The sequence below is a fragment of the Podarcis filfolensis genome (assembly GCF_964270895.1).
Source record: "Podarcis filfolensis genome assembly, chromosome: 3".
NCBI lineage: Eukaryota > Metazoa > Chordata > Lepidosauria > Squamata > Lacertidae > Podarcis > Podarcis filfolensis.
Genome location: NC_139606.1, coordinates 102,469,128 through 102,487,600, shown reverse-complemented (window position 1 = coordinate 102,487,600; position 18,473 = coordinate 102,469,128). Strand labels below are relative to the sequence as shown.

General features: G+C 42.6%; 1 protein-coding gene across 1 annotated transcript in view; it reads right to left on the bottom strand.

Annotated features, from left to right (window-relative positions):
• The window catches only part of PRKCE (protein kinase C epsilon), a 305,337-nt gene that overhangs the window by 16,037 nt on the left and 270,827 nt on the right, over nucleotides 1–18,473 (bottom strand). The window contains exons 12-14 of the mRNA XM_083605113.1: nucleotides 11,598–11,736; nucleotides 10,175–10,363; nucleotides 5,716–5,862 (exon numbers count right to left, since the gene is read on the bottom strand). Coding sequence (XP_083461239.1) covers nucleotides 5,716–5,862; nucleotides 10,175–10,363; nucleotides 11,598–11,736 — 475 coding nt within the window. The remainder of the gene's footprint in view (nucleotides 1–5,715; nucleotides 5,863–10,174; nucleotides 10,364–11,597; nucleotides 11,737–18,473) is intronic.

Below are 18,473 nucleotides of genomic sequence, written 5' to 3'. Positions count from 1 at the left end.
ACCTCTTTTAACAATATGCTAACAGGTCTAATTGGCTGAGATCAAAATGCAGCCCATTGCCCACATCTGACAGCATACCTTTTAAAAAGGAACTTCGTGGTTTTACTGCCTCCCTCGGACTGTACAGATGGGGGTGGGTGGGTTTCAAGCACTTAAGAGGTATCAGTTCGCAGTTGGTGGGGATGCATTCCATGGTATCTTAGATTTTTATTTTATTTTAACAGAAAGATTATTGCTCCAAATCCAGAAAAAAGTTAGCTGTGCTTAAGCCCCTTTGAAATCAGAAGGGCAGATTAGTTGTTTCTAATTCATATGTGCCCAATTAATTTCAACAGGAGGTTAATATGACTAACTTTCTTTTGGATTTGAGCCACTGTCTGCTGAGATGTACACACACACACACACACACACACACACTCTCCCATGCTGTATTTACTCAAATGCAATGCACTTCTTTTTTGGCCAAATTACATTGCAAAAAATTAGGATGCACATGAGATTTGATTGCAAGCTTGAAAAGCACCACTGGCATAGCAAATACTTTTTTGGTTTCAGGGGTTTTGAAAATTGAGGCACATATTAGATTCAATGGTGCATTAGATTTACATAAACACACTATTGCGTTGTGCCTTCCCATGAACAGTATGTGGCTTCAGAAACTGAGCTCCACTACATACATCTCTGTGTGGGATCTCCCTGTCTCAATGTTTAGTCCCTAAATGTGAGGAATGATTGAGGGCGCCAGTGATCCTGTATACATTGCAGGTAAATGTGTTGGTAAAAATGTCTGAACTGAGATGGACCTCAGTTAGCCAAACAGGAAGATAAGACAAGACAATAAGGAGGCATCTTCACATCAATAGGCCTGACTGGGCCGTGTGGTACAGATGTTCATATTCTATGTGCACACTCTTTGTGCTACTTGACACATCACCACTCCCAGCTCCTGCATACAGCAGCTTGGGAGCTTTAACAGGGAGCTGAACAGTACACAATCCCTTTGAAGCCTTTTAGGTCAGGTTTACTTGCTGTTCCAAGCAAGTGGTCAACAGGCCACCTTTGTTTGCTCCTCTCTCGCCTGAGCAAGGGGCAAGGTCTGCGGGCCAGAAGGGAAGGTACCCAAAGAGCCACTCCCACTCTATGTTGAGTGTTAAAGAATCATAAAGAAATGATATCGGGTCCTATGGTATTTACTAACAGCGTGAACCAACCCATCTTTCTTTCTTTCTAAAAATATTTTTATTAAATATTTCTTATTGTACAAAAACACGTGTGTTGTCTCTTTTTTCAAGTTGTGTTTCCTACAATTCAGTTTCATTTGTTGTGAGACATTAGTGTTACATACAATGTTAGGTGAGAAAGCAAAGAGGGGGAGAGAGGGGGAAAGGTGAGTGGGGTGGGGCCGGGTGGTTATGTTTCTAGTCTTCTACTTAGTGTATGTGTGGGGTTTTGTGTCAGCGTTACTTGTATGGGTTCTCTTACTATTTGCTTGTTGTGTTTCCTTGGTGGTGAGAGAGGTTGGGGGTGGCCTAGGTTGTGGTTGGTTGTCTTTGGGTGGTTGTAGTGAGATTTGTTTTTGTATGTGAGCAGTGTGTGTGTGTGTGTGTATTTCTGAATCAGGTTAGCCAGACTGATTCGTATACTTTTGGCAGATTCTTGTCGTTGTCTTGTTGGGCTGTGTATGTGATAAAGGGGAGCCACACTTGGGTGAAGGCATCTTCTTCTATTTGTCCCTGTGTCAGTTTCAGTTTATTGGTTAGTTTTTCTAATAAGGCTGTTTCCCATACTATTTGGTACCACTGGTCCATGCTTACTCCTGACAGATTTCTCCAGTGTCTGGCTATGATGTTTCTGGCTGCTGAGAGTAGGTGGGTTATGAGCTCTTTATGATCTGAGTAGGCATTATTATCTTGGAAGATGTTTAGTAGGGCCAGTTCTGGGGTGACTTCTAATACTTGCTTAGTTATTTTGTATATTTCTTGTATGATTTCTGTCCAGAAGAGTTGGGTTTTGGGACATTCCCACCACATGTGGAGGTATGTTGAACCAACCCATGTTAAACACTCCTATGTCTACTTGGCCTCAATGGAAAGTTGGAACAATGGGAATCATACAACACTGATTCTGAGCAAGTACCACTGGCTGCCATTATGTTACTGGGCCCAATTCAAGATGCTAACATATAAACCCTAAATCACTTGAAGGAGCACCTGGTACTTGCGCAATTCTTCTTGCCTGCATAGTGTCCAGTGTGTTAGCCTTACTGAAAGTGAAGGATGAAGAAATGAAACCTGCTCACGCAGCATAGGATTACACTGCTGCTCCACGGATTAGCTTTAAGGACTCTTTTTTTCTCTTTTTACACAGTGGTTCCCTAGAACTGGTCTTAATCCCATCCCTGTAGAATACAATGCCACTCTCACGAACGGCTCCCAAGTCTGCAAATCATGCACAGCTATCTTGTCTGAATAAGTAACGACAGGGAATGGCTTTCAATGGGACTCAGAAACTGCCCAGGGGCCAGCTGACAACATACCTTTTCACACATGGAAAAGCCTTGTTAACTCTTTAAATATGCTATCCAAAGCAGTGTTTGCAATGTAGGGAGACTGAAATGGAGAAGACCAAGAGCCAGAAAGACAGAGAGCAAGAGAGCTCATAGACTGCAAGCACCCCAGCGGATGTACAATGTATTCCATGTTCCCCGTGGGGTTCATTTCAGTGGAGACCAGGCCAACCAATGTCAGAGCTGGAAAAGATGCCTCCTTGTAATGTAGCCCTTTGCTTTCTTCTATAGGACTGAATAACAGCTTCTTCTTTTTTTTAAACATATTATGGAATTATTATTAAGTAATTGGGAACAAGTCCCAACCCCCTTTGGCAAGCATTCTCCTAGTTCCCAATTAATTTGCCCCTTCCAAGCTGCCTTGCCAATTGCAGCTCATTTAGGAATGAATGGAAGCCACTAAGAACTAGGTCTGCACCTAATTAAATTCTAACCTAATTTTTGGTCACCCTAGATCAGGGTTTTCTAAACTTGGGGCTCCAGATGTTTTTGGACTACAACTCCCATCATCCCTAGCTAGCAGGACCAGTGATGATGGGAACTGTAGTCCAAAAACAGCTGGAGACCCAAGTTTGGGAAATCTTGCCCTAGAACATTTTGCTACTGATAGCTTTGGCACCTATTATTTGTGATTCCTCCTTCCTGTTAGCCACTCCTGGTCAGAGGTGAACCATAGCCACTCCTGCCTCTGGCCACTGCCTACAGGTCAACTTTGATAATGGCCTACATGCTTTGGGGTCATGGGCTAGCCCATGAATCCCCAACCTTTGGCCCTCCAGAAGTTTTGGCCTACAACTCCCATCATCCCTAGCTAACAGGACCAGAAGTTATCTCATGGAGATGCTCAGTGGAAGATTCAGTGAGATGCATAAATGACCTGGGCCTGCATTTAGAATGCATACCCAGTGGAGACAGGGAACTGTCTAAAGTTATGTTTTCTAGCAGAGGCAGCCACTCCTGTATGCATTCCAGTTCAGAAGCTCACTGGAAAGGTCTGCAAAAGAGATGCATGTCACATTCAAGTTTGTGTAACCCTTTTCTCCTCCCCTGGCAGGGCTGGAGTCAGTGCTATGACTTAAGTATTGTTATTAATAATAATGAGGAATTGTGCAAGAGGGGAAATAAAAGAATGCATGGATAGTAGCCAGGGAATGACGTGCCTCATCTGACGCTTGCATAGGAAAAAATAGGGAACAATTGCAGGGAAATGAAAGTGAGTTCATTTGGAGCTATGAGTTTAGCTCCTGCTTTCCCCCCTGAAAGATTTTCATGAAGTTTGGGGCGGGGGGCAGTGTGCGTGAGAAAAGAACAGAATGAGCAGAGGTGCTCACAGTTAAATGGCATCAGTATTCAGTACTTGGACAAATAAAATAAATGGTTCAGAATTCAAACTTGGTTTAAAAAAGTAAAAGGAAAGAACTTATAATTCTGAGGGTGGGGCTTCATAGGTGCATATATCTTAGCCTGTTTTGTATATTATGTACTGATTTTGTATAATGATTTTACTGTATACTACTTAGATGCACCAGCTTGAAGCAATAAATAAAGTAGCAGGTAAATAAATAAATGACATGCATCGCTCTCGTCTCTCATCACTCAACACTACATGATTCTCATCTGAAGGTAAGAATGCTTTCCAGTAAGAGCTGAAACTGGGCGATATGCAAAAGAGATGAATCTGGGTGACTTAAGTCACCCAAGTTATCTCTTGATATTGCTCAATCAGCTCCCTATTTGGAAGATTTTTTTAAAAAAAGACAATATTGGACATGCACTCAGTTGCCAAGGTATTTAAAAGATCATATATTAATGCTATCAGCATAGCAACAGAATTGGTGGCAGGCTATACTGCATTACAGAGTCTACCAAGGCCTCCAGGGGAAGATAGCTCAAGCACCAGGTGGCAAAAAATTAATCCTCCGAGGTTCCGTTTTCAAGGCATTAGAAGCTAGCTGACCAGTTGATACTGTTTGAGCCCCTCCATCATATATCCGCAGTGAGGGAAGCCTGAAGTTTTCCAAGGCTTGTTTTTGAAAAAGGGACATGGTGCAGAAACATTCCCCTGTGGAATACTGGGACACAGAGTCAAAACACGAGACTCAACAGAGGCAGAACCTACTGCCATCAAGGATTAAACTTTTAGGCAGTGAATAAATTTTCAGTGTCCAAATTGGGGAGAAGGGAGATAAAATTAAAAATAAAATTTGTTCAGGGAGGAAAGAAATAACAATAATTTCCCTTTTCTGTTTTGTGTAGAGAGATGTTTGCTTTAAAACATTCTTAAATATTCTTGCAGTGGAAATCCCATATGTATGTCTACTCAAATGGATGAGCATGACGAAGTCTTCTTAGGCTTGTTTTACATTCATCCTTATTTATATTTACTTGTTCAGATTAATGCTCGGTCAGTACATGTTGACCTTTGCTGTGCTTTCAGTGATGATATTATAAGCGGCGGTGGGATATGATGGCTGATCACTTCAAAACCAAGAACAATGATTTTAGATTGTTAGGCTATCAAGTGAGGCAAGTTATAATCCAGGTGACTTAATCTGTGGACTCACTTTAGAAGAGTTTGGAAGAAGAGTTTGGATTTGATATTCTGCTTTATCACTACCCTAAGGAGTCTCAAAGCGGCTAACAATCTCCTTTTCCCTTCCTCCCCCACAGCAAACACTCTGTGAGGTGAGTGAGGCTGAGAGACTTCAGAGAAGTGTGACTAGCCCAAGGTCACCCAGCAGCTGCAGGTGGAGGATCAGGGAATCGAACCCGGTTCACCAGATTACGAGTCCACCGCTCATAACCGCTACACCACACTGGCTTTACAATAATTGATTCCATTAATTCTTGTGTTTGTAAGGAATACATAATGACCCTTTTTACATTCAGCATACAATAAGCAAACCTGAGACTTACCTTGGAAGAAACCAACCACCTTAGAATGGCTGCTACCTGGGCTTTCAACTCTACCGCAGCATTACAGTGCAATTCTATACATTTCTACTCCGAAGTATGGCCCACTGAGTTTAATGGGACCTACTTCCAGGTAAATCTGTATAGGATTAGAGTCTTACTATTATAAAGGACACCAATAAACTTTGATATATATTCAACCAAGGTCTCTTGCACAGAGTCAAAGCACTACTTACAATCCGAGGCTTGAAGGGCGGCTTGATTTTCCTTTGCTCTAGAAGAACCCAGTCAATCTCCTTAAAGAAAGGGTGTTGCTTAATCGCATCTTCACCGTTCTGAGATGCCACACAGCCAAGTCGCTTATTTGGGTTTTTTGTCATGAACTAGAGGAAAAACAAAAGGTACCAAACATTTGTTGCATAGTGGGAAGTTGAACCAATGAAGCAACAAGGAGCAACAAGTTCCTGGATAGCTCAGTTGGCTAGAGAAGGGGTTGGCAAGGCTTACTAGACATAGGCTGGATCACTCCCACAGAGATCATCCATGGGCTGGACTGGCGCAGTGCAACGCTGAAAATCACGTCTCCGCATGTCCGCAGCACCGGAAATCACTTCTGTGCATGCCCAGACGCTGAAAATCTCGCCTGCGCAGAAGCGATTTCTGGTATCTGCGCATGTGCAGACACGATTTCTAGCACCGGTCGACGAGTCCCCGCATTACGCTGCGCCGATTTAGCGCAGCGCACAGGGGACTCGCCAAGCAGGTGGCTCAGTTCGGGGGTGGCTCGGGGGCCGGTAAAACGGTCTTTGTAGGTTGGATCTGGCCCATGGGCCACACGTTGCCGACCCCTGGACAAGAGTGTGGTGCTGTTAACACCAGAGTTGCAGGTTTGATCCCTGTAAGGGACAACGGCATATTCCTGCATTGCAGGGGGTTGGACTAGATGATCCTGAGGGTCCCTTCCAACTCTATGATTCTTTCTTTCTGAGTCAACAGGTCAAGAAAGTAGAGAAGGCCCACAAAAATATTCAGTCTGAGCTGCTCTTTCTGCTGCCCCAATCAGCAACCGCCGCATCCTTTTACTCCCTGTTGGGTACCAACAAAGGGTAGGCTAGCAGGAGACGTCTTTCAAATAAGTCTTCATCATACATAATTAGACCACTGAAGACACTACCTGGCAATGGACCAAAGCCAATACCAGCTATCAGATTAGTGTACCTGTTTCCAAGCACCCATTTGTTGCATGCACCTGTTGAGTTTTAAGGTCTGAAAGTTTAATGCCTGAAGCCGTGAAAAGAAAGATGCATGGCTGAGAATAAGCTACTTTGTCATAGCCCTGAAAATAAGCCACCTTCCCCTTCTGTCTGGTAAAAGCTTCTGTGTAACTTGCTGTGGCATGCAGAAGGTCCCAGGTTAAATACCCCGAAATTCATCCCTCTGGTTAAGGAGCTGAGCTCTTCAGGCAAATTGTAAGGTCTTCATTTTAGGAACATAGGAAACAACTTTTTACCAAATCAGGCCACTGGCTCATCTAACTCAGGGCAAGACTTTTCATCATCATCATCATCATCATCATCATCAACAACAACAACAACTGATACATAAATAAGCTAGGTAAAGGTAAAGGGACCCCTGACCATTAGGTCCAGTCGTGGCTGACTCTGGGGTTGCGGCACTCATCTTGCTTTATTGGCTAAGGGAGCCACCGTACAGCTTCCGGGTCATGTGGCCAGCATGACTAAGCCGCTTCTGACGAACCAGAGCAGCGCACAGAAACACCATTTACCTTCCCGCCGGAGTGGTACCTATTTATCTACTTGCACTTTGACGTGCTTTCGAACTGCTAGGTTGGCAGGAGCTGGGACCGAGCAACGGGAGCTCACCCCGACGCGGGGATTTGAACCGCTGACCTTCTGATCTACAAGTCCTAGGCTCTGTGGTTTAACCCACAGCGCCATCTGCGTCCCTTCCATAAATAAGCCAGCCCCTGTCTATTCTGATTGGCAGCAGCTTTCTAAGGTCTCAGGTTGATCCCAGCTCTACTGCGTGGGATCCTTTATCCCAGGAATGGGGAACCTGAGACTCTACAGATGTTGTTAAGACTACAAATCCCATCATTTCTGACCATTGGCCATGCTGGCTGGGGCTGAGGGGAGTTGGAGCCAAACACCCATCTGCAAAGTCAGAGGTTTCCCACTCCTGTTCAACCAGAGATGCTGGGGTTTGAGCCTGGGATATTCTGCATGCAACAGATATAAAGCTATGGCTTCACCTTCCTCATATTATTCTCATTTTGAAGGGAAGCAAGCCTAAGCCTTAGGAAAAACAAAAACAAAAAAGGGTTTGAATTCCCAGAAGTCACAAGATATTTAAACATTTTTAAAAATAACTTTAGGGCTGTGTGTACTGTCAAGAAGCCTCTGCTGCAAAATGGGATCTCTGCCAACAAGGATTTTAGTTTGCGTTTGGAGAAATTAAATTCCAGGTTCTCATAGTTTTTGATTTCAAAGCATCTGGGGTTGCTGAGATTATAAAACGTTTCTGGAAAACAGAAATAAACTGCATAGAAAATCAGCTGAATAGAAAGCAAGGTCCATTCTGCAAAAGCTGCTAGAAGAAATGCTTTTCAACGACTTAATAAGACTCTGATTTACAGGGCCTGACGAACAAAACGCATGTGTAACAGTACAATGTGAGGAAACAAAGCGTTCCAAAGCTAATCCCTTGCTAATTTTCGGCAGTCAAGTACATAGACGCCCCTTCATTTCCTCTGTTCTTCCTGCTCCTCTGTTAACTGTATGCCGTTAAAGTACAAGACGGAGAACACAAGTTTCAAACACAAAGCTAAACTTAAAACTCTTTTTTTTTCTTGGGGTGTGGGGTGGGGAGAGCTAAATGCAAAAGGCCAGTATCCTTCATATGTGTTGTGCGAGATGCAACTCTACCAACCCATGCTTTTTGTTCTGGGTTTCACTTAGCGCATCCTGTTAGTGGAAGCCCTGTGCAAGGACTTCCACTTGTGCAAAAGGACTTCTCATTTCCTCCCACGACTACAGCGCCCCCTGAAATTGGTTCAGTGGGTGGGGAGAAGAGGAGGCATCGGTCCATCTGACAAGCAAAAATGCTTGCGCAGAGAGAATGTTAGTAATAGCACAACAGTGAATGCCACCCATAGGATCGGGTTTTTCCAGATCCCCACGAAATAAGTGGGAGTTATGGATACTTCAAATGGTTCAGCCCCCTATTTAGCTCATCCAAGGTTCCTCAAGGGGCAGGCAACATTCTATGCAACAAGCATAATGTTTGCCAATAGTTTGCCATGCTCCAATTGCATGGGAAGTTTTTATGCCAGTGATTGGATGGATGGAAGTCTCTTTGGTGGGCTCCACGTGGGGAGCTGAAACTTCTCTTTGAAGCAGCGTCGCTTCATTTGGGGTCAAAATTGGTCTGCATTTCTTGTCACAACTTTTTTTTTTAAGAAAATGGTTAGCAGCTTTGTGGCCTAAGGCATGGCATGCAAGACATGGACAGCAGCAGGCTGTTAGCATTCTAGGTCCAGATGCCCAAGTACTTGGAGCAGAGACGATGAGAAACAGGGAAGACAGTAGGGTAGAAGAGCAGTCAAGCAGCTGAAACAGAAGCAAAGGGAAAGGTTGGGGTTCTAGAGACCCAGTTGCACAGGACTGGGGTGCTTGGGGTTTGTTCCTTCCTAGAACCCAGCGTGTGCAGGTATTTCCAGCTTAAAAGGCCTGCACTTTTCTGATGAGCAGCTACAGTAGGAATTTGGTGTCTGATCTGCAGGACCCCTTGTAGGTACCTGGTGGTACTCAACACTCATAATGAATGATAGACTTGGATAAGCCGTCTGGTGGAAAAACAGTAATTTAGCTATCTTTCATTGTATCGGGAAGCTCTCAATGTCTGGTGCATCTTGTGTTGTTTATATTCTGTTGGAAGCTACCCAGATAGGTGGGGTACAACACATTTATTTTATTATTATTATTATTATTATTATTATTATTATTATTATTATTATATTGGTTAGTTGCTTCTGGTTTAACTTTGTGCTTTATCTTGAAGTTTGATCATGTGAACCACCCTAAGATCTTTTGATGAAGGGTGGTATATAAAAATTAATTAATTAATTAATTAATTAATTAAGGTTATTATCTTGAAATTAAACGGATTTTGCCCAAAGGATACACAATTCTATGCAGGCTTTCTTGGGAGTTAAGTCCCACTGAAATCAACAGGACTTATTTCCAAGTCAATGTGGCTAGGATCCATATGCCAGTGCGTTCCAGTGTTTTGGATCAGGGCCCAAAGCAAACCTGCAGGCTGAGTTTCTTTAATTACATAACCCTTCCCCTACCGTAGCAAGACATGTGCAGTTGGCAATGTCAGCCTGATAAGGCCATTTAGTCTGCTTGTGTTTTCCTTTTCCCTGAAACATGATTCTCAAGTGCATACATTGATGCAGCATACAGCCACAAAGAACACAAACATTTTGTCCCTTTCCCACAAGAAACGTAATTCATTCCAGACCCCCTTATACGGACAGTAGCACTCTGAACTGCAGTTGAACTCCCAGTGGTGGCTGCTCTTAAACTGCTGTAGTGAAAAGGGAAGGGGAGTCAAATTTAATAAGGAAGAGCAGGGGGGAGAGGGGGGGGGGAGAAAGGGACAGTCTCTTACAGCTTTCAAAATGCTAACAGCTTCTTTGCTAAGCCACACTGGATATAGCACATCATCATGCAAGATGGATTCAAAGAGGTCGTCTTCATTGTCAGCTTCGAAGGGGGGTTGGCCAGCCATCATTTCGTACATGAGGACACCCAGTGCCCACCAATCGACCGAGGGACCATATTCCAATTCCTGAAGAATCTGTTACGGAAATGGGGAAAGAAAGAAATGCGTTGAGAACCTGAGAGAATCACGCTGCCCCTTAGAACAACTGTGAAGTTGAAGGCCCATTGAGAACACGACATATGCCATACATTATCTTTTCAACAAAAGCAATACTCCCTTTGTGCACATGTATAACAAGGTGGAGCCTTGGGCTTGAACACTAGCAGATAAAAGGAGCTTTGTCAGTCGCATCGCACAGTATTTCAAAGGCGTGGCACCCAGTCCCATGACAACATTTGCATAATATTGGCACATGCTAATTAATATTTATATATGCCTCTGCCCATATGAAGATGGTGAATGACTGGGGCTCACCAACAACTCTGCGTTGCTTACAGGGCGGCTGGGTGCGCTGCAAAGTTAAAAACAAACATTTTTTTAAGTTTCCAAAAATGGAGAGAATGGATGCTCTTCTAGGGAGGCTTGCACCAACTTTTTATCTATTTTAGGCACCAGGCAAAGTGTTTCCTTTTTCACCCAGGGTTTTAGCCCTTAATTTGCAGGGTTTATAGAACTTGTGGCCTCTTTTAGTGGGGCACAATCTGTAATAAGAACAATGTAGGGTAATTGTGGCCTGGCACAAATGGCCTGGGTCTTATGCCCCCTGGGTCAGCCTCCAACAATGCCCTTGAGATACGGTGTGGACATGCTTATCTCATTTTCCACATTTCCCACCCATCCCAAAGTAGCAGGATGAAGTTATATTCCATGACACTTGATAAGGAAAAGAGTTAAATGATGGAATTACAGTTTACAAGCATTCTGTTCCTGGTATAATAGAAAATTCAATTTCTTTCTTTTTCCTTTTTTTAAATAAAAAAGAGCATATATTACATTCTTTGAGATGGCTTATCCACATGGCACAACTGACCAGTTATCTCCATGTGCTCATTCTCTGGCTCATGCGTGCCAATGACGGCACAGAGATATTCCTGCGCCAGCTAGAAGAAAACATGTACCTGGGAATGCAGCAGTGCCTATAATCCCAGTTGCTCTGACAACGTGCCACAGAAATCATTGGAAGGGCTGCAATCCCATCATGGCTGAGGGCAAGGGTGACCCCAGGTTTCTGTGAGACTGTTCTCCCAGTCACCAACATGCAGAAACCTCAAAATGGTTGCATGGAGGGGACTGGGCAAACTGATCCTTTGTGCTCAAGCCAGCATTATGGAAGACACTTTCCCATACTTTTAGGCATGAACTGCGATACCTCTGGAGCTATGTAGTCTGGCGTTCCACAAAAGGTAGTAGTCGTTACTCCATTCAAGATCCCTTCCTTACACATCCCAAAGTCAGCCAATTTGCAGTGACCTTCTGCATCCAGAAGAATATTGTCCAGTTTCAGGTCCCTTGAATAACAAAGAAGAAGGAGGGTCATTCTGTCATGAAATTCTACTCAATATTGATCCAGAGCAGAACTCCGAAGTATAGTTAGCAGAGTAAAAACTTAAACATGTTGTAGGATTCCTAAAAATAGACTAGAGGCAATTATATTTCATCCAGCAGAGCTTTACTGCTACTGAAGGCAAATGAGCATAATGGCACAAATCCAATACATTCAGGATTGGCACTGTCCAAAAGAAATCCAGTTGCAGCAGACTTAACTTAAACTTACAATAACTTATAATAAGTCTAAACCTTCACACTAAGCATACTATGTACAGAACACCACACCAGAAGGAAGCGAGTTAGAAAGAGAAAGTGAAACCAAGGCTCCTTCTGGCCTTACTATTATAGTCAGCATGACCTTGACAGAAGATAACAGAACCAGTTAAAACCAGCTGTACTCAGCTTCTCTGAAGGAATAACCCAAACATCATGAACTTTCTGCTTGTTTCTTTCACACAGAGAAGCTTCCAGAACCCTCTTGGATTAATTAGAATAGGAAAGATCTCTACACATCAGATCAATACTAAGAAATGCAAATTGACATATTCCACCTTAGCAGAAGTCAAGTTTCTTTCATTGTTTAGAAAACTGAGGATGGTTTATTCTCATTTAGATCGTGAGTGGGGAATCACCTTCAGCAGCTCATGGGTCACTTCTGGGCAAACTCCCGGCACCACGCTAAACGGAGCCCAATTCTCAAGTGAGCAGCGTGATCAGGGTAAATTGGGACTCTGCTTATGGCAATGTCCTTGCAAAAAATACCCTAAAGGATCCTTATCACCGCTGGAAAAACCCTACCCCGTCCCTCAATCCCATGCTAATTTGGGTGAAAAGGAAAAAAAAATCTGTTAACACCTTACAGGATTAGACTTTAATGAGGTATGGGGTTAGGAACAGAGCTTCTTGGAACCTGCTCAAAAGGAACAGCCAACTTTCTCACTAACGGACTCTCTTAGTTAACAACTGCTGGGCTTAGGAACACATCCATCTTTCCTTTTACGGGTTTCACTTTACTAATGACAATCTGCCTTTAAATCAGACTGTAATGGCTTTAGGGGTTGCTTGTGTGTAAGTTACCGCCGCTCTGGGCTAGGTTGCCTGGTTAAACCGTTTCTCGCTGGACAGCCATCCATTCCGTGGCTGTTCAGTCGCTGGCAGAATCCGTCAGTGGGCGTTTCTTGAACCTCTTCCAGCAAAGAAGTTCTTTGACGCCAAGTCGCCGCCTACTTTCCCTGCGCGGAAGTCTTCTGCGCAGGGTGGGTGTGGGCAGCGGAGGACCCGTGCTCTCCCCGCTGGTCTCTGGCGAGGAGTCCTGGAGCCCTCTCGCCGATTCCCCCATCTGCCCCCCTCTATCCCTGGTGTTGCGCTGATTTCCTTCCCCAGCCGATGAGCTGCCTCTCTCCCTGCTGGGCCCCTCTCCAGCATCGCTTGGGAGCCTCGCCTCCGCCTCTGGCTCCGATGGCAGTTCCCTGACACAGACCTTTCTCAAAGATATAATGCTGGGTATTTTAGAGGACAACTATCCATTAAATCTCTGTTTCTTTTTCTTTTTTTGTGGTCTTAGAGCTTGGAGACCAAAAGAGGGGTCAGCCCAAAACTAGGGAAGGCAAATTCTGTTGAAAACAAACAGCTTGACCAGGAAAACTCCTGGCTTGTGAGAATGAAACAGTGACGTATTAGGCTGTATTTCTTCAAAACCAGTTTGCTGGTATCTCACAACTGGAGGAGTCAGTCAATTTAAATTGCTGAGTGCTGTACATTTTCTTTTTGGGGTAGGTTGGGGCAGGGAAAGAACAGAATGAGCTAGGCCTCAAATACCTATCACCACATAAACAATGTGCAAGCAGGGCTGAGGAGAGGCCTATACAGTAACCTTGATATTGGTTGGCAGTGAGAAACCATTTCTGGCAGGGAACGGTTCTGCCAAGTGTAATCGAGCCAAAAATATGGGTAGATTGATGCCCTCTCTCACATGCACGCTTTCTCTCACACAGAAACATTCACAGAACAATGCATTCACACACATTGATATTGGCCTGGTTTAGACAACCTTTCCTGGCCTCTTAAACTGTGGCTTATGGAACCGGACATGAGCTTCAGGATAGGGATGGAAGGCTTTGCCAATTTTAGATCTCCCAATTTCTCTTCTTTCCAATCATAAATTCGGTCCTCCACATTTTTGCGGCGATTTAAAAAATATATCAGCCATTTAGTGTGAATTTCTTCTAATAAACGCATTTTTATATGCAGTTTTGACTAATGTACACATTTTTGCAACCAATTTTCCCCAATGTAATGCATTTTTTTCATATTTTCAACAATACATTCAATTATTCAATTATATTGTTTCATATGTCCAGCTTCCTCTAATACTGCACGGATTTCTTTATATATATATATATATGAAGCTGCAATAGGGATGCATCTACAATTTTTGGTAATGTATTATTTTATTTTTAAGATTTGTGCCTGAACTCTCCATTCAAGTTTTCAGAGTGGCTTACAAAAAAAATGTTAAAAAAAACACAAACCCAAATAATACAAATTATATGAATCCAAATTTTCTACCAAATGCATGGGATGCTGTCATGTGGGATGACTTCTTGGTGCATTTCTAATCAAATTGCATTTCAAGTTAGCCTGCTTTGTACCAAATGCTTCCTTTGGTAGCCCCTCTGTCCCAGCAAGCCTGCTGAGTTTAAATCCGTATAAGATTCCTTTCTCCAAGCTTTGCCCTTAAAAGAAAGAATGCGACTTGTCCTTTTTTACTAACCAGAAAAATATTATGACGGTAAGCTGTTATGCAATTTTTATAAAACAGATAAAATAAACACTTTAGAATAGAGGCAGTGAGGTGTAAATTAAAGCTTTTTACTATGCATGGTCTTAATCCTTCCATGCAAAACCGCTAGCAAGCTTTACCTGGAAAGAAAGCCACATGTTGAAAGATGCTGAAAGGATGGTATGACACTCTTACGTTTTAGTCAGATGAAGAATGATGGTTGAATGCTTGAAAAACAAGGTCATTGTGTCCTCAGAGGCCAAATATTGTTGTTGAGTTTTGCATTTGTATCAATTGACGAGGTGAATTTGACTTATCAAACAGCACATTGCTTATTTTGCTCAGGTGCTTTCAAGTTCAGGTATGGATAAAATGTCAGGTGAGCGTGTCTTGCAAATGAATTGAAGACTAATGAAACTGGTTTTCAGGAGCAAGATTATCTAGGGAGACTGGAGTATCCAGTTCCTTTGCCCACGTTTGCCTCTCCTCCCACTCACAGTGGAAAAAGAAAAAGTATTGAAATAATCCCACATCTTATTCAATCACTCTAAAAAACACACAAGATATAACATGGTCACTAATTTTAAGAATAGATGACACTGTACATGTGTGAAACATTGGTGTTCTTATTTAATAAAGAGGATCTACACTGGCTCCCAAGCATAAGTCCAAGTGTTGGTGCTGACCTTTAAAGCCCTAAATGGCCTCAGTCCTGTATATATGGAAGGAGCATCTTCACCCCCATCATTCAGCCTGGACACTGAGGTCCAGCTCCAAGGGTCTTCTAGCAGTTCCCTCACTGCGAGAAGTGAAGTTACAGGGAATGAGGCAGAGGGCCTTCTCAGTATTCGTGCCCACCCTCCCATCAGATGACAAACTGATAAACAACCATATGACTTTTAGAAGACACCTGAAGCTTTTAATGCTTGATGTTTCATGATGTTTTTATATTTTGTTGGCAGCTGCCCAGAGTAGGTGGGGCAACTCGGTTAGATGGGTGGCAAACAGAGAAACAACAACAACAATAAACAGAGGAGGGGTGCCAAAATAAAACCCATCTGAATCTAGGAATTATTTACTAATCATTTAGGAGTTAGGCCCTACATCACAACTGCATTGGTGCAGATTCAAGAGAATTAATGCTGTGTGATGCAACTTGAGGGGGTTTCACTGAAGCTAGCCACAAGCTCAATTTAGACACACGGTACCAACTGAAAAGTTACTGTGCTACTGAAAAACTTTCATGAGCAGATTGGTTGCTCTTCCCAGTATTTTCAAACCATGTCAGAGCACTCAGACGGACCCTTCTCAGCTCAGTGTTGATGCTAGGTGGATCTACCCAACCCACATTTTTCCAGATTTGATTTTACCATGAGAATCTGCTTTTCTTAAGTCCAGTTTAGCACTTGTAAGCGATGGGACTTCCAAGGAACTTCTTTAGAAAAATATTTGTGGTTAGGTAATTGTGATGAGATAATCGGGACTGCCTTTTTTGTCTGAAACGCAGAAATGCTCCAGGATTTTGGCAAGGTGGCCCCATTTTCATAACCGACAGAAATAAAACAAGAAGATTGCTCATCATTGGTCATTTTGCCAGACCTGAAGAGTGCTTCATGGGCAGCATATAGCTAAAACATCATGCAAATATTATAATCTACTGCATACACATTGCTCAAATTATTTAAGAAATATCAAATGGAATTCTACCTAGGGGTAACCTTAAGGGTGTGTTGATAGGTATTAACCAATGCCACCTTCTAAAACAACTCTTCCATGAAATACTGGACCCACTACAAAAGTGTGGCTTACAGCCCACCATAAGGGTCACATGGTAGAAGGCATCAGAAGTTGCTGAGAAGCCCATCAGAACTGATAGGGTTACACTCCCCCTGTGTCTAGTTCCTGCTTCAGATTATATATCGAGGTCCCCAAGAGAGCAACATCTCTGTGTGACAGCGCCAGCCAGCAAACCAATCCTTTCCCCCATGTTTGAAAATTCCAAGCACACAAGGTTAAGGTGGGTCAAGTTCCACAAATTAAAAATTCCCAGCGTTTGTTTGGTAGGTATCTGTTGGTATTCTGTGAATATCCCAGAGGAAGACAGGATTAACTTCTTCTTCTTTTTAAGGATAGATTTCTCAGCTGTGTTCTCAAGGGTGTACTTGAAGGGGGGAAGTAAGTAGCTTTTAGCTGTACAACATCCCTCCATCCTCAACAAGTTTCCATTGCAGAAGGATAGACTTTAGGAGGACTCTGTAATGGGAAGTCTTTCCATGGGCAAATTAATACAGATTACAGTACTGTTATATAACAACAGGCGTTTGTATTATTTATGGAATTTATGTATGTTTGAAATGATGTATCAAGTATGTTTCCCCAATTAGCTTTCTTTCTTATCATTTAAAGCAGCTGCGGGGGTCTCTGGCTTTTACTGGGTGCTGGGAGACAAGGTCTGCAGAACCCTCACCGTTCTCCCAATCTAAATGCCCCTTACAAGTTGCTAATATTACCATTTTGGGGAAATGCATGTAGCTGTAGTTTTTCTTCCTGTGCAGCTAAAAGCAGCAGTATGAGTGGAGGGAAGGACACTGACTGGAAAAAAATATCATGGATGAAAAGCATTAAGACCCTTCCACCACTGCTGCTTCTCTGATCAAAATTTGGGCCTTCTACCACTAGTTTAACACTCTCCCCCCCCCCCCCCCCACTCAAGCGGGGAGATCTGGAGATCTTCACAGAGAATAGAGGGACAAAAGCATGTTACATCCTCATTGAAACAAGGTCATCATCCCAATGCTTGTAGACTTCAAATGTGGTAACAGAAATGCTTAGCAACGGCTCAAAAACAGCTACTGATGCCCACCAATTGTATTCCTCGACAGAGTGGAGGACAACATCACATGGAAACACATGTTCTGAAAGGAAGTCTCTCTTCTTGCAGCCAGTCCCACCTATGGTCTTCCTTAGTGACTAGTTTACTAGGAGGTTACTTTGAAGGTAGGTGCTGGGAGCCCAATACTACTACTACTACTTATTACCTACCCTCCAGCCTAAGTTCCAGTGGTGGATGGCAAGAATTTAAAATCCAACACTTAAAATCATTTTAAAACTTGCAATTAAAAAATGGTGGAGGGGGGTTATTGTTTTTGTTTTGTACTCTGTAGTTTTAGACTGTAGTTTTATGCTGTGAACTGCCTTAGATTTTCAGATGAAGGGCAGTATACAAATGATGATGATGATGATGATGATGATGATATATGCAATCACAAAATATAGGATGGGTTCTGAAAATATAGAGCTCAGGAGTCAAAGGCCATTGCTCTCTCCATACTCCATTTTTGTTCTGGACTGGCAACTCAGGCCAAATGATACCTCTCAGGAGGTTATATTTGAGAGTGTCAATTGATGACTTCTGAATGGTAAGATTAAGACTTTTCTGAAGATCTTGATGTTGTTCTTATCTGCACAGTTTTTTAAAATAATACCTGTCTTGCGCTTTGATCTTGACAGTGAGCGTTTTATTTATTTTTTTAAAAAAAACTAGTTCTGCTACAAATGCTAACAGTTTACAAATGCTAACACATTATACGTATTGTTATATGTATAATATTATAAGTATATATACGTTCCTTGATCTCATATATGCGTATATATTTTTAACGGTTCCACTAAAAATATGAACAATTCTCACATATTATATGCATTATTATGCATGTAATATTGCATTCATATATACTCCAGGATTCCTAAAGCAAGCAGCACATAAACAGATGCATAAAGTAATACATTAAACTGCATAAAAATAATACTAACACTTACAAAATGCAGAAACAGAGTACCACATTGGGCTTGGTTCTTTAACATGCATAATACGTGTTTTTTGCACTTTTTTGCACATTTTTTGTAAGTCAGGCC